General features: G+C 47.2%; 1 protein-coding gene and 1 non-coding gene across 2 annotated transcripts; one reads left to right on the forward strand and one right to left on the reverse strand.

Moving 5' to 3' along the window:
- Positions 1–1,302: 1,302 nt before the first annotated feature.
- Positions 1,303–4,109, reverse strand: LOC137335602 (probable G-protein coupled receptor 139). The gene is made up of 3 exons (XM_068000911.1): positions 3,967–4,109; positions 3,863–3,909; positions 1,303–2,201 (listed from the first exon to the last, which is right to left on the reverse strand). Exons 1-3 carry the CDS (start codon positions 4,107–4,109, stop codon positions 1,303–1,305), a joined length of 1,089 nt encoding a protein of 362 aa, XP_067857012.1.
- Positions 4,110–22,900: 18,791 nt separating this feature from the next.
- Positions 22,901–22,974, forward strand: trnat-cgu (transfer RNA threonine (anticodon CGU)). The gene has a single exon. It is a non-coding gene; the product is annotated as a tRNA-Thr (tRNA).
- The last annotated feature ends 644 nt before the right edge of the window (positions 22,975–23,618 follow it).

Here is a 23,618-nt window from a genome sequence, read left to right on the forward strand (position 1 = left end):
AGGAGCTAAATAGATTTCTAGACAGAAAAGGCATCAAGGGGTATGGAGAGAGAGCGGGAAATTGGTATTGAAATAGATATTGAGATCAGCCATGGTCATATTGAATGGCGGAGCAGGCTCGAAGGGCCGAAAGGCCAACTCCTGCTTCTATTTTCTATGTTTCTATGTTTCTCCCGACCCATTCACACACTGATCACCGACACCTGCGGTCCTGGGATCTCCTCTACCGCCCTCCCTATTAACACAATAATCACCGGGACCTACAGTCCCGGGATCTCGTTTATCTCCCGCCCCATTAACAGACTGACTACCGACACCAACAGTACCGGGATCTCCTCTTCCTCTGACCCCATTAACACATTGATCACCGACACCTACAGTCATGGGATCTCCTCTCCCTCCCGCCACACTCACACAAGGCCACACTTGGAATACTGTGTACAGTTCTGGTCACCCTACTATAGAAAGGATATTATTAAACTAGAAAGAGTGCAGAAAAGATTTACTAGGATGCTACCGGGACTTGATGGTTTGACTTACAGGGAGAGGTTAGACAGACTGGGACTTTTTTCCCTGGAGAGTAGAAGGTTAAGGGGTGATCTTATAGAAGTCTATAAAATAATGAGGGGCATAGATAAGGTAGATTGTCAAAATCTTTTCCCAAAGGTAGGGGAGTCTATAACGAGGGGGAATGGATTTAAGGTGAGAGGGGAGAAATACAAAAGGGTCCAGAGGGGCAATTTTTTCACTCAAAGGGTGTTGAGTGTCTGGAACGAGCTGCCGGAGGCAGTAGTAGAGGCGGGTACAATTGTGTCTTTTAAAAAGCATTTGGTCAGTTACATGGGTAAGATGGGTATAGAGGGATATGGGCCAAGTGCAGGCTATTGGGACTATCTCAGTGATATAAACTGGGAGACATGGACATGTTGGGCCGAAGGACCTGTTTCCATGTTGTAAACTTCTATGATTCTATGATTCTATTGATCACCGACACCTACAGTCCTGTGATCTCGTCTACCTCCCACCCATTCACACTCTGGTCACCGACAGCTTGTATTGCTGTTTACTTAATTACCTTTTAATTTATCCCATATGGACAAACATTTCTTGCGATAGGTGACCACATATTATTTTAGAACTTGTCCTTGCATGTGATACACACTTTGACAAGATCTGTAAAATGAGTGCATCAATAGCCTCCGGTTATAAACGTTTCAGTGATTACATAAACACCCAGTGTTTGCAGCACCGCAGCCTGTCGGAATAACACCGATCTAACTCTGCAGTCTTCCGATCTTCGCACTATTTAATTAATTTAACAATTACAGTAAAGGGATATTTCACCACGTTCTTCAACTGCTCTCTGAATTTCGCCTGGGTCACGGCATAAATACAGGTGTTTGTGCAGCAACTCAGGAGCTGGAGCATAAATCCCAGTTCTTGTACAAGTGGATGTAGAATTACAGACGAAGAATCCAAATACAACAATCGTCGATTAATAGAATACAACATGAACACCACCCATAACACGATAAAGTTTCCTGATATAACAAACAGTAAAATCATTGATTTCCTGCGACTCTCCATCTCTGGGTCTCTGGGGCTCTCCCCACTGCTGTGACCCCGGAGTCTCCTGCGGGCTCTGCTGGCCACTAAAATGTGCCTGACTGTGAAAACATTGAGGAACACAATCAGAATAAATGGGACACACGGGGTGAGGATATAATGAAGGAGTTCGATTACTGCCCATACCGGGGATGTTGAAACACCCGTTACATCAAAGCAAAACCAAGGGTTATTGGAAAGCAGATATTGACCTTCGAACATAAAGTACCAGAAAATATTCTTTAAACAGCTCAGCACACTCACTGTTCCTAAAACCAGAGCTGCCGTTTTCTTGGTGCAATATTTAGTTTTCAGCTTCTGGCAACAAATGGCCACAAAACGATCAAAGGTGAAAGTGACGGTGAACCAGACAGAACAGTCCGTGACTGCATCAAGCAGAACAGCGTGGATATTACACACGGGAAAGTGGTCTAGAAAAGAGAACTGTGAACGATAAATAATTGGAATCTGCCTCAATAACAGATCGATGATAATGACCAGTAGATCCGCCGCTGCCATGGACACCAGGTAGCGAATGACACATTTGGAGAGACCGCACTTCCCACGAGACAGGATCATAATTGTCAATAAATTAACTATAAGGAAGCGAAATAAAGATTGAAATTCTAGATCAAGCTGTGACACTCTGTAAACAATAATAAAATCTCTGGAACCAACTATAAATACGAGTAAAGTCTCTGGATCCCCTGAAAATATTATTGCAGTCTCTGGATCGCCTGTGAATATTGGTACGGTCTCTGGATCCCCTGTAAACATTAGTACACTCTCTGGATCCCCTGTAAATATTAGTACAGACTCTGGATCCCCTGTAAATATCAGTACAGCCTCTGGATCCCCTGTAAATAATAGTAAAATCTTTGGATCCACTGTAAATAATTGCACAATATCTGGATTGTCTGTAAATATTAGTATGGTTTGTGGACCTCTTGTAATATTTGTACCATCTCAGGATGCCCTGTAAATATTTGTATCATCTCAGGACGCCCTCTAAATATTAATACGATCTCTAGCACACTTTAATATTAGTACCGTCACGGGACACCGTGTAAAAAAAAGTACAGCCTCTGGACCACGTGTAAATATATGCAACGTCTCTGGAACATGTGTAAAAAGTAGCACCGTCTATGGAACATGTGTAAATATTAGAACCGTCTCTGGAACATGTGAAAATATTAGAATCGTCTCTGGACCACGTGTAAATATTAGCACCGTCTCTGGGACATGTGTATATATTAGAATCGTCTCTGGACCACGTGTAAATATTAGCACCGTCTCTGCAACATGTGTAAATATTAGAACCGTCTCTGGACCACGTGTATATATTATTACCGTCTCTGGGTCCCCTGTAATTATTTGTACAGGCTCGGGATCGCCTGTAATTATTAGTACAGGCTCTGGATCCCCTGTAATTATTAGTACAGGCTATGGATCCCCTGAAAATATTCCTACCGTCTCCGGATCCCCTGTGAATGTAAGTACTGTCTCTGGATTCCATGTAAGTAATAATACAGTCTCAGGACCCCCTGTAAATATTAATACAGTCTCTGGATCCCCTGTGAATATTGGAACCGTCTCTGCTTCCTCTGTAAATATTAGTACTGTCTCTGGATCGCCTGTAATTATTAGTACCATCTCTGGATCCCCTGTAAATATTAGTACTGTCTCTGGATCGCCTGTGAATATTAATACAGTCTCTGGATCCCCTGTAAATTTGGTTGTGGTCTCTGGATCCCCTCTAAATATTAGTACAATCTCTGGATCCCCTATAAATTTTACGATCTCCCCTGGATCCCCTGGAAATATTAATAGCATCGCTGGACCCCTCTGTAAATCCTGACACACCCGAATGGCTTCGTAAAAACAGGCTCATGCTGGAGCTCCCTGAACATACAAACTCACTCCCAGGGACCCATCCTAAATTAAACCTATCACCTCGAAAACGCCCGTAAATATATTTCCCATCCATGTTCCCCCTATCGCTATATTTCCCATTCCACGTTAACACTTTAATTTTTACGGTGGCTATAGAAGCTTACCGGAAACTCGAACAGCAGAGTGTATGGCACAGGGAATGAGAAGAACAGGAATACAGTGGAACACGTTTTATTAAATTAACATTTGGATCTAGAGACTTACCAGGAACACCGACAGCAGCGAGGAGGGGATAGTAAATAATAAGAACAGTAATACAGTGGAACACGGTTTATGGAATTAATAGTTGGATAATGAGACTTACCAGGAACACCGACAGTAGCGAGGAGCGGATAGTATATTAGTTGCATACTCCGAAGCATAAAATATGTCCGCCCCACAAATGACATTGAACCATAATATGCAAACAGATATTGAAACACCCAGAATGAACTGTCCCAATCGATCGTTCTAAGATTCCGACCCATTTCTGCAACAGTCCAGTCTATTGTTCCAAGATTCCGATACATTGCTGTCACATTCCAATCGATTGTTCTAAGATTCCGACCCATTTCTGTAACATTCCAATCTAATGTTCCCAGGTTCCGATCTATTCTCTCCCTCTCTGCAGGGCCGCTAATCCCTGTTAGTGCCGGAGGTGATGCTCCCACTGACACTATGGGGTAACACATTGAATGTAGTCGTTTATTTATAGCAGAGGAAAACATTCCAGTGAGACAATTAGGGCCCATGGAGACTGACATTAATTTCAGTCACTGAACAAACAGAGTCGGTTAGCAACTTTAAACTGAACGAATATGACATCAAAACATATATTTAATCAAATATTACACAGATGGAAAGCCCAAAGCCCAGTTTATTATATTAATAAATATATGGAACAACAGAAACTATGAGACCCGCGGTCTGGCAGCATTGAAGCTGGATTATTGCTTCTGGCTGCTGGTACAATTGTACTTGTTTGTTGAAGCTTCCTATACTTGGATAGAGTTGCTACAGTATATAAAGAGCGGTTTGGCAGGTCTTACATTGTTGGTGTCATTTACAACAGTGCGCTGAACAAGATTCCTGGCAGCCATGGTTAACCTGCTGTGGCTCTCGTTGGCCAGAAAAGACGACTGGGAGCACGCAGAGAGGTCACGCAGAGCAGATTAAGCTGCGAGGAGAAGGAGGAGGAGGAGGTGCAGGGCACTGAGCAGGAGGCCGTATTTCATGAAGGCCTTCAGGGAACAATACTCTTATCTCAACATAAGCAGAGGTCAGTGCATCCGATGGCTGAAGTTCATGGAAGAGGTCGTGCCGGAGATTTGTCAACTGCTGCAGCCACAGCTGCAGCCTCAGAGCAGGGCAAGGACAGCATTGCCTGCGGCTGTCAAGGTAATCACAGCGCTGAACTTTTAGGATCTGGATCCTTTCAGGCCGCTACTGACGATGTGAGCAACATCTCACAGTTTGCAGTACACTGCTACATAAGGAAGGTCACTGATTGTCTGTACGAGCTGTGTAAAAGGTTCATCACATTCCCTTTTGACCGAGATAAGCAGAATGAACGAGTTCGAGGGTTTGCAGGCTTCCCCATGGTGCAATTGACTGCAACCACATTGCCATGTGTGCTCCACATATCAACTCGGCCATCTTCATGAACAGAAAGTGGTTTCACTCCTTCAATAAACAACTGGTGTGCGACCACACGCAACTCATCATACAGGTCAATGCCCACTATCCTGGCAGCAGCCATGATGCTTTCATTACACGGCAGTCCAACCAGCACGGCAGGTCAAAGGCTTGCTATTTGGCGACCAGATCTATGCCCACATGAGGTGGCTCATGAGTCCGGTCGGGAATGCACGCACACACGCAGAGCAGTCCGACTGACGGAGGCATGCACCCACACAAAACGTCATCGAGCACACCGTAGGTGTCCGAAAGCAATGCTTCCGTTGCCTGGTCCATTCTGGAGGAGCACTCCGCTGATTCGGTGTCAAGATTCGGCGTTGCATGCTGCACAACCTCGCACTGATGAGGGAACAGCCCTGGCTACCGCCGATCTGGCGAGAACCTGAGCAGCAGGCAGAGAAAGAGGATGGAGAGCAGGAAGAGGAGGAAGTGCAGGAAATGGAGGACGGGCCAAGGAGGCAAGAAGATGCATAGGCCCTGTCTGCCAGGACTCTGCGTGCTCACCTTATTAATGAGTGATATCAGTAACCTCAACAACACCACCCAAGCCACAAACAAAAGTCGGACACTCCCCACGTGTCCTCTCCCAATCGTCTTCCTCATCATCACACATCGCTTCCTCCTGCAGCGCCTAAATAAAAACTACAATCAACAACCTTCAGGCTTGGGCTGATAAGTGGTAAGTAACATTCGCGCCAGACAAGTGCCACGCAATGACCATCTCCAACAAGAGAGAGTCAAACCACCTCCCCTTGACATTCAACAGCATTGCCATCACCAAATCCACTACCATCAACATCCTGGGGGTCATTAACACTGTGGCTAACAGAGCAGGTCAGAGGCTGGGTATTCTGCAGTGAGTGACTCACCTCCTGACTCCCCAAAGCCATTCCACCATTTACAAGGCACAAGTCATGAGTGTGATGGAATACTCTCCACTTGCCTGGATGAGTGCAGCTCCAACATCACTCAAGAGGCTCGACGCCATCCAGGACAAAGCAGCCCACTTGATTGGTTCCCCATCCATCACCTTATACATTCACTCCCTTCACCGCCGCCGCAATGTGGCTGTAGTGTGTACCATCCACAGGATGCACTGCAGCAACTCACCAAGTCTTCTTCGATAGCACCTCCCAAACCCGCGACCTCCACCACCAAGAAAGATAAGGGCAGCAGGTTCATGGGAACAACACGACCTGCATGTTCTCCTCCAAGTCACACACTATCCCGATTTGGAAATATATCGCCATTCCTTCATCGTCGCAGGGTCAAAATCCTGGAACTCCCTTCCGAACAGCAGTGTGGGAGAACCTTCACCACACGGACTGCAGTGGTTCAAGAGGCGGCTCAACACCACCTTCTCAAGGAGAATTATGGATGGGCAATAATTGCTGGCCTTGCCAGCGACGCCTACATCACATGAACGAATGAAAAGAAACTGCGACTTCAAACACAAATTTATAAACTAACACATGAAATCATGTGAACACCATTGTACTATTTCACCTTGTGCATTAATTCAGTGCCTGTCACTCGTGTGCCTTTACCTATCCTCGTGCTCCTTCATGGTACATCCTTGTGACTGGAGCATGGTGGTGAGAGGCTGCTGACCTTCAATGGAGGAGAGTGCAGATGGCCGTGGCGGTCGACCTCGAGCATTTCTGGGTGACAGGGTCTGGCTGCAGACTGCATCATCTCGGCATGGGCTGCAGCAGTCTGGCCTGGTTGGCTGACAGGCAACGGCAATGGCACTGGCAGAGTGGCAGGGGTGGGAGCAGGAATGATGTCGCCCGGAGAGAGGACAGCAGGTTCGACTGACATGGCACCATTGCCACACTCTCGGAGCAGCGCGTCAGCACTTCTCGTTGGAGAACAGATTGCTGGGGAGTGATCTAACGTCCTGGAAGTCCCGTTTCACGGTGGTCCTCAGAGCCACGATAACAGCAGTCTGGAGCGCTGCAGTCTGGGCTTCCAAAGCAGCAGTCTGAGCTCCAGTGCAGACCTCCAGCACCGCCAGTGGCCATGGCCGCAGCGTTGGCCCATCCAATGATGGCCAGCACTGGCTCCTCCATGGGGGTAAGGACTTGTCGGCCTTGTCCTCCTCCAGTTCTTTCTTGCTACCTCCCGAAATGCGCCACCTTCTCCTGCAAGATAGAGGGAAGTGTGTCAGTGAGTGCCCTGCAAAATGTTTGGATGATGTGGCTGTTATGGTTGAATTGCTAGTATGTGTGTGTGACCTGTGAGTGTGCGGCTTGCAGCAGCGGTAATGTGTGAGGGTGAGAGGAAGATTGTACGAGTTGAGTGCGGCTTGAAAGAATTTGTCGGTATGTGGGTGATGGGGGATTTCGTGCGTGGAACAGTGGATGAGGCGAATGATACAGTTCATAGAATCATAGAAAGTTATGGCACAGAATGAGGCCATTCGACCCATCGTGTTTGTCGCTGAAGTTGGATGAAATGATAGGCAGTTCCTTGTCTTGCATTTATTTCAATGTTACTGTGCGATAAGCAGGATACAGTCAAGCCTAGGCACGAGCTCTTTAGACAGTACCCCCCACAACAGCCAAAGCGTGGTCCTGGTCCCATTATGCAACCTTTGCTCACACCTTGGACACGCCCACCGAACCCATCTTAATATATACAGACTGGGTATCTTTGTCTGTCACTCAAACACCACTTAAAACCAACTGGCTTTGGAACAGTCATTTCCCCCACAAAGACCAGTATGTCTTTGTTCACCACAATTAGGTGTGAGTTTTCTCCCATCAAGCTCAATCTTGCCCCGATTGCTGTGTCCTATTTAGAGCAACGTGTGGTTTCCCTGTATTTGACTGGTCTTTGTTTCCGAGACTGGTTGTCTCCGTTCATCGTTCACCAGGCAACAAGTACAATCTTATGTATATTTTCCCCGGGCTTTGAGTAATACCCAATTTACATCGGTACAACAGGAAATCAATTGTTAGGCATGGACATGGTCTCGACATGACTTTGGTTGTGTGGCTGTTCAACCCTCTCAGCCTTCATTGTTTCTCTTTCCCTCATTCATGTCTCAATAGTAGGAAACGCCACTTGACAGTTGACGTCACTCACCTTGACTAGTCGTGTCAAATCATTGAACTTCTTCCTGCACTGCTTCCATGTTCTTGGTGCTGCACTCCTTGCATTGAACTCGTTCACTACTTCCTCCCACTGCCATTTGAGTATGTGCCCGGAGGGCCTCTTGCCCAACACCCCCGACCAGCGGATAAAGGATGCCCCTCCTCCTCTCCACCTCTTCCACCAGAAAACCTTGCTGCTCGCTCTCACAGGCGCAGCCATTCACAGTGTCAGCTGCGGCTCAGTGGGTCGCCATCTCATCAGAGTCAGAAGGTCGTGGGTTCAAGTCCCAATCCAGAAACATCAGCACCAAATCTAGGCTGTCACTACAGTGCAGTACTGAGGGAGTGCAGCATTGTTGGAGGAGCCGTCTTTCGGATGAGACGTAGAACAATGTCACCGTTCTGCCCTCTCAAGTGGACATAAAAGGTTCCATGGCACAATATCGAAGAAGCGCAGGGGAGTTCTCCCCGGTGTCCTGGGGCCAATATTTATCCCTCAACCAACATCACTAAAACATAGATTATGTGGTCATTATCAAATTGCTGCTTGTGGGAGCTTGCTGTGCGCAAATTGGTTGCCAGGTTACTTACATTACAATAGTGACTACACTTCATTGGCTGTAAATCGCTTTGGTGTGTCCTGAGGTTGTGAAAAGCGCTATCTAAATGCAAGTCTTTTTTTTCCTTCAATATATTCCAGCATAGATTTACTTCCCAATGGGCTTCCACCAATTTCTGCTACCACATTTCATCTCTCATTTAAGACGTGCAGGCTGCCTTCAAGTAAAACGAGCCACTCCCTGTATCTGGACACCAGGCTGGTGCCTGCAGCTGATCAAAAGCGTAGGTAGCACTGGCTGCACACAGCAATCATTGAAATCATCAGGCAACAAGAATGTTAGGTGCTGCCTGCATCGCCACCAACGGGTGTGGGTTAATTCTGCACCGCGATGCCAACGTCCGTTTTTGGTGGTTATCCAACAAAAGCACCTCTGTATTTCTAAACACCTCAGTGTATTTCACCCAGTGTCGAGAACTGTGAGGTCTCCCCTGATGTGACAGCTTTCTGTGTTTATAAACTTGTATAGTAATGGCGAGGCCTACGTGCACCAAGTTTCTCAAACTACGCACTGGAGGCCTTTGTGGAGGAGATGGACGCACAGAGGGACATCCAGCATCCGCAGAGCCGGTGGGGTGGGGATGGAGGTGGCAGCAAGAGGCCCACCAGACAAATACTGCGCTAGAATTCAATGCCAGGAGCATTGCACCACACACATTGATGCAGTGCAGGAATAAGTTCAACGATTTTACATGAGTGGTCAAGGTGAGTAAATTCAACTGTCAAGTGTCGTCTCCTACCAAATGCATCATTAACCACAACCATGACAGTCACATCACCCAAACAACTTGCAGGACACTCACTGGACGAGACAGTGCTGGCCATCATTGGGCGGGCCGTCGCTGCGGAACTGGCTACTGGGGGTGCTGGAGATCTCGACGAAGGGGGTCTCGACAATGCATACCTCATGCTCCTTCTCGCTTCCCATTCTCCCTCATCCCACAAGCGTTTCTGGCTCACGTGCTGCAGATGATGTAAGCACGCACGTCTTACTGCCTCCTCTCCCCGCACCACAAATCAACCCGTGTCCAGTTGTCATTGTAGATACCCAAGCACCGGAACCTGCCCAGTCGGAGGAGGCAGAGGAAGATGACAGTGATGATGCAGACACACCATCACTCGATCTTATATTCCTAGCCACCAACTCGGAGACTCACACTGTGCATAGTTTAGAGGATGTATCGGCACATGGTGAGACACCGGGCACAAGTGCGCAGGAGCTGGGGCAGGGGGAACGGATACCACAGGTGCCAGCTCGCCGGAGGGCACTAGTTCTGCTGCCGAGGAGTCAGATGAGGACTTCAATGGGCCAGGCTACAGAAGGCGGCTGATGGGTGTACAAAACCAATTGCTGGATGCACTAGAAAGCATGAACACAATAACAAGGATGTGGAGATGCCGGTGATGGACTGGGGTTAACAATTGTAAACAATTTTACAACACCAAGTTATAGTCCAACTTGGACTATAACTTGGTGTTGTAAAATTGTTTACAATAACAAGGGGCATGGAGGAGTCCACTGGAACTTGGCACAGGGCTTTGCACAGAGCTTGGAGCCCATCCCTTCCTACACAGAACGGGTGATCACATCCAACAGCACACCTGTGGAACCAACCATGACGCAGAGCCTGTTGACCAATGTCACAGCTTCCATTGCAGAACGAACCACTGTCAAAGGTATGTATGCTTCATTTGGAAGCTCAGACTGTTGCGTTACAGGCTCCATTCTCCAGCAGTTCTCCAGGATTGCTGAGGCGCTTCCAGCCTTATGTGCGCCGGACGCCATCTTGGTAAAGGGTTTCGCGTTCCCGCAGATAACGAACGCTGGCAACGTGTAAAGTTGGGAGAAGATGCGTTAGATCAGTGTGCAACGCTGATTTAAAGTGATAGACACCATTTTGAGAATAACGCTCAAATCAACGCACAGTCTTAACCCCAACCATCTGAACGTGTCTTCGAGTGACTGAAGGACCCCCACCAGCGCTATTTAAAGGGATCATGCAGGATTTATAGTTTAGTTGCTGGATTATTGATTCTTGCTACTGATGCATTTGTACCATTTTTTGGAGGTCTCCTATAATTGAATACTCAGGCATGGGGACATAGCCTAACATTTAGAACCAGGGTGTGCAGGAGTGAAGTTATGAAACGCTTCTACACGCAAAGTGTGGGAGAAGTTTGGAACACTCTTCTGCAAACAGCAATTGAAGCTAGCTTATTATTGAATTGTAAATCTGAAATTGATAGATTCCTGTGAACCAAAGATATTAAGGAATATGGGGCTAAGACGGGTTTATGGAGTTCGGTCACAGGTCCATGATCTCATTGAATGGCGGAACAGGCTCGAGGGGCTAAATGTCACTGCCAGTCGCTTTCTCCTGTTATTCACCACCTTCTCCAGCAAGAAAGCGAGAATTGTGTCGGTGATCGTCCACCGGAATGTCTGGGTGATGTGCCTTTCAAGGTTCAATAGCTGCCAGTTTGTGTGACCTTGCAGCAGTGGTAATGTGTGAAGGTGAGGGGAAGCATCTGATAGGAAGAGTTGAGCACTGCTTGAAAGAGATTGTGAGTGATGGCGGGTGTATTGCGTGGAACAGTGGATGAGGCGAGTGATGCATTTGGTAGGAGATGCCACTTGACAGTTGACCTCACTCACCTTGACCACTCAGGTCAAATCATTGAAATTCTTCGTGCACTGAATCCATGTTCGTGTTGCTATGCTCCTGTCTTCCGTTGCCTCCCACTGCCTTGGCAGCATATGCCTGGAGGGCCTCTTGCCCCTCTGCGGATATAGGATGCCACTCATTCTGTCCACCTCTTGCACCAAAGTCTCCAGTGCATCATCAGAGAACCTTGGTGCACGCTCTCTCGCAGGCATGGTACAAACTCAGATCGGCAGATTGTTGAGGTCTGGCGTGCAGATTGGAGGATGTGGGATTTAGTCGTGTGCAGCTTTTATTTAATGATTTAACAGAACTCATCAGTTTGTAAACAAGGACGGGACCGGCCTCTGTGTTGTCCGTGTGCGATTTCTGATCTCCGTTCAGACTCTGTGCCTTTAAGAGGTGGGAGCAAACCATGCTATTCGGGACATATTCAATTTAACCCCCATTCTCCTTACTTTACATGAGGCCGGTGTTTATTATCCGCACGTGCGCAAACGCCTTTATCAAAATGGCGTCCAGCGCACGTCACACGAGAAACGTGCACGCTCATTCCGGACGCCATTTTGAGGTGTTAGGAGGCCGCATAGCGCCTGAAAAATGGGCGCTACACGTCCCAAATCCTGGATATAGTATATCTATCGCATGGAATACAGCACGGCACAGGTATTAGCCGTTCGGCCCAACTGGGTAACAAGGTTTCCCTGAAATCATAATTGACAACAACAATATCTTGACCAGAGAGGCAGAAATCCTCAACTCATTTGAAGAGTACCTGGATGTGCACCTGAGGTGCTGTAACCTACAGTTCTACGGACCAAGTGCTGGAAAGTGGGATTAAGCTGGACAGCTCTCTTTCGGCCAGCACGGACACGATGGGCCTAATGGCCTCCTTCTGTGCGGTAACTTTCTATGATCAATAAGTAATTCTATTATATTATGTATATTTTGCATCGAATGCATAGTACAGCACAGAGGCCATTCGGACCAACTGCTATTTCTATTTTACAACTTCTTGTATGTATAATATACCTTTATATATTGTTACTGAGTCCGACCATCGCATAACCTTCCTCATACAACCAACCATAGAGTTTGACTAATTCATACTTCAGACCACGTTTCTGTTAATTCACTCCAAACAAATTCACACTACAGTCCCTTTGGCGATGCCAAGCACATTTTTCAATACTCTGTACCTTTGGCGATGCCTAGTACACTTTTCAATACACCTTCTCTTTGGCGATGCCTAGTACACTTTTCAATACACCGTCTCTTTGGCGATGCCTAGTACACTTTTCAATACACCGTCTCTTTGGCGATGCCTAGTACACTTTTCAATACACCTTCTCTTTGGCGATGCCCAGTACACTTTTCAATACACCGTCTCTTTGGTGACGCCGAGTACACTTTTCAATACACCGTCTCTTTGGTGACGCCGAGTACACTTTTCAATACACCGTCCCTTTGGTGACGCCGAGTACACTTTTCAAGACACCGTCCCTTTGGTGACGCCGAGTAAACTTTCCCCAAGACACCGTCCCTTTGGTGACGCCGAGTACACGTTCCCCAATGCACGATCCCTTTGCAATGCCTTGCACACTTTAAAATACACCGTCCCTTTGAAGACGCCGAGTACACTTTGCCAAATACACCGTCAATTTGGCGATGCCGAGTACACTTTTCACCACTCCGTACCCCAGCTACTTGACAGCGTCCTCTCTGGGCTTTGACAGGTGGCTGTCTCTCGGCAACAGCAGCAGCCCTCTTTCTCTTGTGCCTCACCCTTTTAACTCTCACCTGTCTCGGGAAGGTCTCCACCCACTCCATCCTTAATTACTTCTTAAAGGTGAGGTCCCTTAAAAGAGCCACACATTTCCTCTGAAAGGCGAGGTTCCCTTAAAGGGCTACATCCTTGCTCGGGGATCAGGGCCCTCAGTTACCCTGCTAAATGGGGCATAAACGACAGAGTGGGGAATGAGAGAGGACCTTATTAAGTGGGATAAGGGGCTGTTTGGGAATGCGAAGGGTCCTTATAGAGGGGTATGGGAGCTGTGTGGGGAATGAGAGTGGCCCTTATAGAGGGGTATAAGGGCTCAATGCGTATTGCGAGTGTTCCGTATAGAGGGGTATGAGGGACTGTGTGGGCAATGAGAGGGGTCCTTATAAAAGGGTTTAAGGGACTGAGTGGGAAATGGGACAGGTCCTTATGGAGGGGCATAAGGGACTGAGTGGAGAAAGGAGAGGTCCTTATAGAGGGGTATAAAGGATTGAGTGGAGAATGAGACAGGTCCTCATAAAAGGGTTTAAGTGACTGAGTGGGGAATGAGAGAGGTCCTTCTAGAGGGGTATAAGGGATTGAGTGGAGAATGAGACGGGTCCTCATAAAGGGGTTTAAGGGACTGAGTGGGGAATGAGAGGGTTCCTTATTGAGGGGTATAAGAGATTGAGTGGTAATGAGAGGGGTCCTTATAGAGGGGTATAGCGGACTGAGTGGGGAATGAGAGGGGTCCTTATAGAGGGGTAAGAGGGAATGTGTCGGGAATGAGAGAGGGCCTTATAAAGGGTTATAAAGGTCTAAATGGGAATGAGAGAGATCCTTTTGGAGTGGCATAAGAGATTGAGTGGGGAAATTTGAGGGGTTCTCATACAGGCGTATGATGGACTGAGTGAGGAATGAGAGGGGCCCCTTACAAATGCCTGTTCCACCCCTTCCCTGATAGAGACTCACCCCCACCACCCCTATTTCTCGTGCCCTCCTTGAACCCTCCCCCTCTCCTTCCCTCCATGTCCTAGCTTGGGTATTAGTATTAATTACTGGTGAGGTCAGTCTGCTTTCTGTTTTAGTGCGTTTGTGAGTGTGTGTGCCTGTCAGTGTGTCTGTCAGTGTGTGAATGTAGCTGTGAGTGTGTAGATCTGTCTGTCAGTGTGTCTGTCCGTGTGTGAATGTGGCTGTGAGTGTGTAGGTGTGTCTGTGAGTGTGGCTGTGATTGTGTCTGTGAGTGTGACTGTGTGAGTCCCTGTGTGTCTGAGAGTGTGGCAGTGATTGTGTCTGTGAGTATGGCGCTGCGTGTGTCTGCGAGTGTGTCTGTAAGTGTGGCTGTGTGTGTTTGTGAATGTGTCTGTGAGTGTGTCTGTGATTGTGGCTGTGATTTGTTCTGTGTGTGTGACTGTGATTCTGTCTGTGAGTGTCGGTGATTGTGTTTATGAGTGTGTTTGTGAGTTTGTCTGTGAGTGTGAATGAGTGTGACTGTGAGTTTGTCTTTGAGTGTGTCTGTGAGTGTGTGTGTGTGTGTGTGTGTGTGTGTGGCTGTGAGTGTCCCTGTGTGTCTGTGAGTGTCCCTGTGTGTCTGTGAGTGTGGCTGCGTGTGTGGCTGTGAGTATTGCTGTGGTTGTGGCTGTGAGTGTCCATGTCTGGGAGTGTGTCTGAGTGTGTCTTTGATTGTGTCTGTTTGTGGCTGAGTGTGAATGTGAGTTTTTACATGAGTTTGTCTATGAGTGTGGTTGTGTGTGCAGGGCTGTGAGTGTGTCTGTGATTGTGACTGCGAATGTCCATGTGTGTGTATGTGAGTGTGGCAGTGTCCGTGTCTGTGAGTTTGTCTGTGATTGTGCCTGTGCGTGGCTGTGAGCGTGACTGTAACTTTGTCTGTGAGTTTATCTGTGAGTTAGTCTGTGAGTGTTTCTGTGAGCGTAGTTGTGTATGCGTGGCTGTGAGCGTGTCTGTGATTGTGTCTGTGAGTTTCCCTGTGTGTGTCTGTGAGTGTTGCAGTGATTGTGTCTGTGTGAGTGTCTTTGTGTGTGCCTGTGAGTTGGTCTGTGAGTGTGTCTGAGAGTCTGGTTGTGTATGCGTGGCTGTGAGCGTGTCTGTGATTGTGATTGTGAGTTTCCCTGTGTGTGTCTTTGAGTGTTGCAGTGATTGTGTCTGTGTGAGTGTCTGTGTGTGTGTGTGTCTGAGTGTGTCTGTGAGTGTGGCTGTGTGTGTGTGTGAGTTGCTCTGAATGTGTCTGTGAGTGTGTCTGTGAGTTTGTCTGTGTAAGTGTCTGTGAGTTTGTCTGTGTGAGTGTCTGTAATTGTGTCTGTGAGTGGCTGTGAGTGTGTCTAAGAGTGTGGTAGAGAGAGTGAGGGAGAGACTCGAGACTCATGGCTCAACACGTTTATTGTGAGACTCGGTTACAGGTTAGACGTTAATCACGGGCCTGGTCCAAGGTGGAGAATCTGGTGGCGCTCTACCCCTAGGCCTCTGTTGCCGGCGATCTCTCAGAGGGATAGTTCACTGTGCAAAAAAACACCAGACAATATAACACGGAATCTGAGCTGAGGGGAACAGTTCGACTGGATGGGCTGAATGGCCTCCTCCTGTTCCTATGAATAAACAGGGAATATTTTCGTCTTTAATTGTGGATGAAATGACCACCTTTCCAGATAATGAGACAATAGTTAGAAGGAACCTGTCCGGATTTCAAAAGTAACGATCGTGTGTGACAAACCTCCACGAGTTAATTTGAGGAGGAAACAGAGAGCGTAGACTGACAATGCAGTGGATGTAGAATACATGGACTTTAGGACAAGGTAGCTCACAGCGTATTAATAGAGAGGATTAAGGGGTATTAAGGGAATCAGGGAGATACAGATGCCGAGAGACAGCGAGAGAGAGACAGAGAGCCAGAGTGACAGAGTGAGAGACGGAGACAGCGACAGACAGAGCGAGCGACAAAGGGAGAGAGGGTGTGAGAGAAACGGAGAGGTTCAGATAGAGAGAGATGGAGGGAGAGACAAAGAGAGAGAGGTACAGTCAGAGACAGGGAGAGAGACAGGTAGAGAGACACAGTAAGACAGACACACGGGAAGATGGAGAGAGAGCAAAAGAGAAAGAGAGAGAGGGAGAGAGACTGACAGACAGACAGACAGAGAGACACAGAGGGAGAGAGAGAGATAGGGAGAGGGGGAGAGAGATAGAGAGAGGGTGAGATGGGGAGGGAGAGGGATAGAAAGAGAGAGAGGCAGAGAGAGAGGGGGAGTGAGAGAGACGGAGAGACTGAACGAGCGAGCGAGAGAGAGCGAGAGAAAGGGCGAGACAGAGAGAGACAGACATGGGAGAGAGCGACAAAGGAGATAGAGAGGGGAGAGAGAGGAAGTGGGAGAGGCAGAGAGAGAGGGAGTGAGAGTGCATTCTGTGGCCAGAGAGAGAGGGAGTGTGAGTGGATTCTGTGAACAGGGAGAGAGGGAGTGAGAGTGGATTCTGTGGACAGGGGGAGAGAGAGTGAGAGTGGATTCTGTGGACAGGGAGAGAGAGAGTGAGAGTAGATTCTGTGGACAGGGAGAGAGAGAGTGAGAGTAGATTCTGTGGCCAGGGTGAGAGGGAGTGAGAGTGGATTCTGCGGAAATGGAGAGAGGGAGTGAGAATGGATTCTGCGGACAGGTAGAAAGGGAATGAGTAGATTTTGTGGACAGGAAGAGAGGAAGTGAGAGTGGAACCTGTGGACAGAGAGAGGGAGTGAAAGTGGATCCTGTGGACAGGGAGAGAGGAAGTGAGAGTGGATTCTGTGGACAGGGAGAGAGGGAGTGAGAATTGGATTCTGTGGACAGGGAGAGAGGAAGTGAGAGTGGAACCTGTGGACAGGGAGAGAGGGAGTGAGAGTGGATTCTGTGGACAGGGAGAGAGGGAGTGAGAGTGGATTCTGTGGACAGGGAGAGAGGAAGTGAGAGTGGATTCTGTGGACAGGGAGAGAGGGAGTGAGAATTGGATCCTGTGGACAGGGAGAGAGGAAGTGAGAGTGGAACCTGTGGACAGGGAGAGAGGGAGTGAGAGTGGATTCTGTGGACAGGGAGAGAGGGAGTGAGAGTGGATTCTGTGGACAGGGAGAGAGGAAATGAGAGTGGATTCTGTGGACAGAGAGAGAGGGAGTGAGAGTGGATTCTGTGGACAGGGAGAGGGAGTGAGAGTGGATTCTGTGGACAGGGAGAGAGGAAGTGAGAGTGGAACCTGTGGACAGGGAGAGAGGAAGTGAGAGTGTAACCTGTGGACAGGGAGAGAGGAAGTGAGAGTGGAACCTGTGGACAGAGAGAGGGAGTGAGAGTGGATTCTGTGGACAGGGAGAGATCGGATGCAACAAGCACCCGGGAATTGGACATGAAGAGATCTAAGGGAAGAAATATCCGGGAATTGGACAGGGAGAGATCGAAGGGAATAAACGCCTTAGAATTGTACAGGGAGTGATCGAAGGGATGAAACATCCAGGAATTGGACATGGAGAGTTTAAAGGGAATAAACAGCATGGGCTTGGATAAAGAGAGGTGGGAGGGAATAAACACCCAGGAATTGGACAGTGAGAGATCAAAGGGAATAAACACACGGGAATTGGACAGGGAGAGATCAAAGGGTATAAACACACGGGAATTGGACAGGGAGAGATCAAAGGGAATAAACACAGGGGAATTGGACATTGAGAGATCAAAGGGAATAAACACACGGGAATTGGACAGGGAGAGATCAAAGGGAATAAACACACTAGAATTGGACAGGGAGAGATCAAAGAGAATAAACAAACTGGAATTGGACAGGGGAGAGATCAAAGTGAATAAACACACGGGAATTGGATAGAGGAGAGATCAAAGGGAATAAACATACGGGAATTGGACAGGGAGAGATCAAAGGGAATAAACTCGCGGAAATTGGACAGTGAGAGATATAGTGCAAGAAACACTCAAGGATTGGAGTGGGAGAGCTTGATGGGAAAAATCACCCTGGAATGGAAAGGGAAAGATCGAAGGGAGTAAATACCCTGGAATTTTGAAAGAGAGAGATGGAAGGCAATAAGGGCCGGCGAATGAAACATGAAGAGATCGAAGGGAATAAACAGCGAAGAATTGGATAGGGAGAGATAGAAGGGATTAAACACCCGGGGATTGGACAGGGAGAGTTCGAAGCGAATCAACACCGGAGGATTGGACAGGGAGAATTCGAAGGGAATAAACATCGGATATTGGACACAGGGAGACCAAAGGGAGAAAAGTGCCAGGAATTCGACAGGGAGATATCGAAAGGAATAAACACCCAGCAAGTTGATTGTGAGAGATAGAAGAGATTAAACACACGGGGATTGGACACAGGGATACCGAAGGAAGGACGCCCGAGAATTGTACAGGGAGCGGTAGAGGCGAATATTTACCCAGTGATTGGACACGGAGAGATCAAAATGAATTAACACCCGGAAATTGGACAGGTAGAGATGGAAGGGAGAAAATACATGTGAATTGGTCAGACAGACATGGAAGGGATAAAATACCTGGGAATTCGACAGTGAAACATGGAAGGGAGAAAACACCAGGGAATTGGACAGTGAAATAACGAAGGCAATATACACAGGAATTGGACAGAGAGAAACAGTAAGGAAAAAACACCCACTAATTGGACAGGGAGAGGTCGAAGGGAATAAACACCCTGGAATTGTGCAGAGTGAGATCGAAAGGAATAAACACACGGGAAGTGGACAGAGAGAAGTGGCCGGGAATTAAAACCAGGAATTGGATAGCGATTAATGGAAGGGATTAAACACTCGGGATTGGACAGGGAGAGAATGAAGAGAAGAAACATGCCGGCATGGGCAAGGAGAGGTGGAGGGGAATGAACAACTGGGAATTGGACAGAGAGAGATCGAACGGAATAAACACCCAGGGATTGCAGAGAGAGAGCGATCGAACGGAATAAACACCCAGGGATTGCACAGAGAGCGATCGAACGGAATAAACACCAGGGGATTGCGCAGAGAGAAATCGACCGAATTGAACACCAGGGGATTGCACGGAGAGAGATCGAACTGAATAAACACACGAGGATTGGACAGGGAGAGATCGAACGTAATAAACACCAAGAGATTGGACCGAGAAAGATGGAAGGGAAAAAATACCCGAGGGTTTGACAGGGAGAGGTGGAAGTGTACTGTTTGAGGGGCCCGACCTGTTTCGTAGTAATCATAGACTTTTACATAAGCCGGCTGCAACATCTCCACCACAAAATTATGGCTGTCGTGGAAGGATAATTGTAGGAGACGTTTCGATTCCATCTGTAGAGTGAACTGGGGTAAGTACCGGAGAAAAGATCTATCTGCCCATGAACCTTACCATCCCATGGCCCTGGCCTCACTACACATCACAACCCCACATCAAAACCCACATCTCAACTGACATCTCAAACGCACATCACAAATTACATCACAAACCCACATCACCACAACCCATATCACAACCACACATCACAACATCACATCTCACTGACATCACGACCCCAGATCCGAAACAGCACATCACAAACCCACATCACAAACCAACATCTCTTCTCCAGAAAGGTGCCGAGGCAGCAGGAGCAGTTGTGGAGGCCAAGCCCGTGCACGTCCGGTTAGGACGTGGCACAGGCCAAGGTGGAGCCGCCATATTGATATTTATTCGGAGCTACCCTCACCCCGATTCTCAGGCCTGGTTGTAAAATGGCTCTTGTATTCTGGAGTCTTCACAAGAGGCAACACCTCAACCCGAGTTGTCAGAGCTGCTTTCTCACTTCCCTAAACAAACAAAAAACGGTGCTCTCTCGACAGAGAGAGAGAGAGGGAAGGAAATGAGGGAAGGAGAGAGGGTATCTGACGAAGGAGGGAACAACAACTTGTACAATACAACGCCTTAAATGCGGAAAAACCATCCTGAAGGGCTTCAGGGTGCGGCGACGAAAAAGTTAAGCCAAGGAAGGAGATATTAGGAGGGATGACCAAAAGCTCAGTCAAAGAGATGGGTTTAAGGAGAGTGGGCTTTTTGCTCTCAAGATTGGAGGAGAGCTGAGAGGGAAGGGAAAGGATAAAGGCAAACTACATCTACCTGGAAGGAGGGAGATTGACTTACTCATTCTGATTTATCCCAAACTCGATTGCGCGGGGTTGGTTGTATCTATCAACACATCACAGGAGATGGAAGAAGAGGTCTGCGGTTGGGGCAATTTTCTGTATTTTCTTTTGGACATTTTGCTTCACCTGGAAAAGACAAGATCTAGGAAGAGGTTGAAGAGAGGCAGGAGAAGGAAATAAGACACATTGTCTAAAGGGGGTGGGGATGGTGAATCATATTTAATAAACACCCCCATTGCCTGGCCGTTGTAATAACTAGGTTTCAAGGGATATCTGTAACAGTCGGGTAAATAGAGTTGATGCACAGATCACCCCTGATCTAATTAAATGGCGCTGCGGGTTCGAGGGGCTGAATAGTCGTCTCCTGTCCCCAATTTTCTACATTTATCAACGTGGAGCTCGAGGAAAGGTTTTTTTCATCAAGTGATCAATGCAGAAAACGCTCAGAAAGCCCGTTAATTTCCTTCTTGCACAATTCAAAAGCACTGGACCCCGATGACAAAGAGCAAGAAAGCCGGATTTCAATCACGAGCCTCATGATTCAGTAATGATGAGTGCATTGTATGGTAACATGGCCGAGCGGTCAAAGCCGCTAGATTTATGCTGCGGGGACGTGGGTTCGAATCCCACTACTGCCAGGATTTTCCGCAATGTATGTTTTGACAAATTCAGAGAAAATCATGGTGGAGTGTGGTCCAGCGGAGGATTTCAAAGAAGCTGCATGTGCAGCAGAGAGAACCATGGACTTTGACTGCACAAAGGGAGACCATTCGGGCCATCGTGTCCGTTCCGCTTTCAAATTCTTGCAGCGGTGGGATTCCATACCATGTACCCGGAGAGATTGGAGCTTTAATCCAGGATGAGTCCCATCAAGGGGACAAGACACGTTTGCATAGGTAAGGGCCGCTCACGTTTGCATCCGTTTCAGCAGAGTGGGACAGGTGAATATGCGGTATTTATCGGTTAGTTAAGACTCAGGGAATACCATGATTGTAAGTTCGATTCCCACTTGGAACAAGCAATCGTTTTGCTTTTGAACAATTCGAACGGAGATGAAGGTACAGTTGGTGTTTTTCAAACTACATCTCCTTATTGGTGTTGCCATGAGGTTCCTCCGACCTATCGTGTTCCAATAGAAGATGAAAGATTTAAAGTAGCGTTTCAACATTACTTGTTCACAGGAGGGAGGCTGTGGTTTTGGTGCCACAGGCTTTGATTTTGATCCATCTGAAAAATGTGGGATTTAACTGGAGCTTTAAACCAGCGCCTTAGACCACTCAGACACGATACTTTCCATCCTCTACTTCAGGATCTACTGTTACAGGAATAGAATTACTACAAGCAAGAATAGTACCTCTGAAGCACCAATGCTCGCAAGGCGGAAGAGTGTTTTATCCAGTTGGAAACCTGTATGAAAGAACATGCAGTCTGGCAGAGCTGGACGTCCAGCCGATTGAATTTTGCGCGAAGCAGATGATGAGGCTCCATCTTGAGAGTTCTTTGGACTTTAGTGTAACAGCTCCGGGGGTCAGAATGGCCGAACGGGTGGAAGGTGCTGAGTTCAGGTCGCAAATTTCACTGGAGGTGCGGGTTTAAAACCTTTCAATACTTTCTCCCTCATGTGCTTATCTCGCTTCCTCTTCAATGCATCCATACGATTGGCCTCAGTTATTTCTTGTCGTAGCGAGTTCCACATTCAAACCAGTCCCTGAGTAAAGAGGTTTCTGTTCAATTCCCTATTGGAATTATTGGCGACTATACTTTCTGTACATTTTCATTATCCTGCAGAATATTCGATACTGTTCTCAACATCTTCTACTACCGTTAATATTGGAGGGATTTAGACTATGGTAATGATCACTGCGATTATTTCCGATTTCATTAATTTGATGCAAATTGAACAATACTAAACTGGCGAAACATTCCCTGCCGATATTAAACACACCTTGAGTTTCAATCGTAACGTGTCTGACAACAACTTATAAAGCGAAGTATTTGAAACACGTTGGGGTCACAGTTTCTTTTTGCACAGAACAAAACCTAAATCATTTAAGATGGCATTTTTTTTACTGCATCAAAATAAACAATATCTTGTTGTCAGGTTTGGCTGCTTCGTTCTTCAGTGTCAAAGGGAGAATTGTCTGATCTCCTCATTTATTTCACGTAAGAAACAAACACAAACACAAACACATGCATTAGATCAGAATCAACTCACAGATGGACTCACAATGAAAATTACAGCGAGAGACACAGACAGCATCGGGAAACACAGAGAAACAGACAAAAGAAATGGATGAGTGCAAAATGGCCCCACACTCCTCAAACTCACCGTCTGTGCTCAAAGGAAGCTGACAGATATCAGTGAGAAGATGTAATACTGTACCAACGTGACTTGGCGCCGTGGCTTAGCTAGTCAAAGCGCTTGTCTCGTTAACAGGAGATCCTGGGTTCGATTCCCAGCGGTACCTTTTTGTTTCCTTAGTGATATTTACTACTTTGTGAATTTGAGCAACAAAATATCACAGGGCACATTTGATGTCCAGATCACCCATGATCAAATTGAAGAGCGCAGCAGGTTCGAGGAGCTGAATTGTATTCTCCTGTCCCGATGTTCCCATACTGCTCAACGCGGGGCTGTACGACAAGTAAAAAAAAATCATCAGACTGACTCCAGATTGAAGATCGGGTGTTCAGAAGGAAGTTTCCTCAGATTGTTGGACAAATTGACGCAATGAAGCAAAACCAATTGCTCCTTCCCTGCCAGAAGAGGCAACAAATGTTGTCAGTGGGCCCGGTTATCGCAGTCGTTCGAGCATGTGACTCTTGATTTCAGGGTCGAGGGTTCGAGCCCCACGTTGGGTGGTTCACATTTTATTGCTCACAAAGGGTTACAGGTGCAACCTCTTATCTTCAATTCATGAAATCCAGTTTTATAAACGGATACAACAATGAGCTGTGTGAAAGAAAACGGTGAGCACTGGCAAACATCCAGTCCCGTCCCGATTCGACCTTTTGATTCCCTGCACGTGGGACACGGCAGATTATCTGTTCAATTCGGATTCATTTTTTGCTGTTATTAAATATTAAGTAATATAATGTTTAGAAGATGATA

The sequence above is a fragment of the Heptranchias perlo genome, chromosome 20 (genome assembly GCF_035084215.1).
Source record: "Heptranchias perlo isolate sHepPer1 chromosome 20, sHepPer1.hap1, whole genome shotgun sequence".
NCBI classification, from domain to species: domain Eukaryota; kingdom Metazoa; phylum Chordata; class Chondrichthyes; order Hexanchiformes; family Hexanchidae; genus Heptranchias; species Heptranchias perlo.

Bases quoted from the DNA above. Each gene is read 5' to 3' on its own strand.
- LOC137335602 (XM_068000911.1), bottom strand. From the start codon at position 4,109: ATGGGTCGGAATCTTAGAACAATCGATTGGAATGTGACAGCAATGTAT. The intron at 3,910-3,966 runs GTTTGCATATTA...TATGCTTCGGAG, and splicing joins TTCTGGGTGTTTCAATATCT to TATGCAACTAATATACTATC. The intron at 2,202-3,862 runs GTAAGTCTCATT...GCTTCCTTATAG, and splicing joins CGCTACTGTCGGTGTTCCTG to TTAATTTATTGACAATTATG.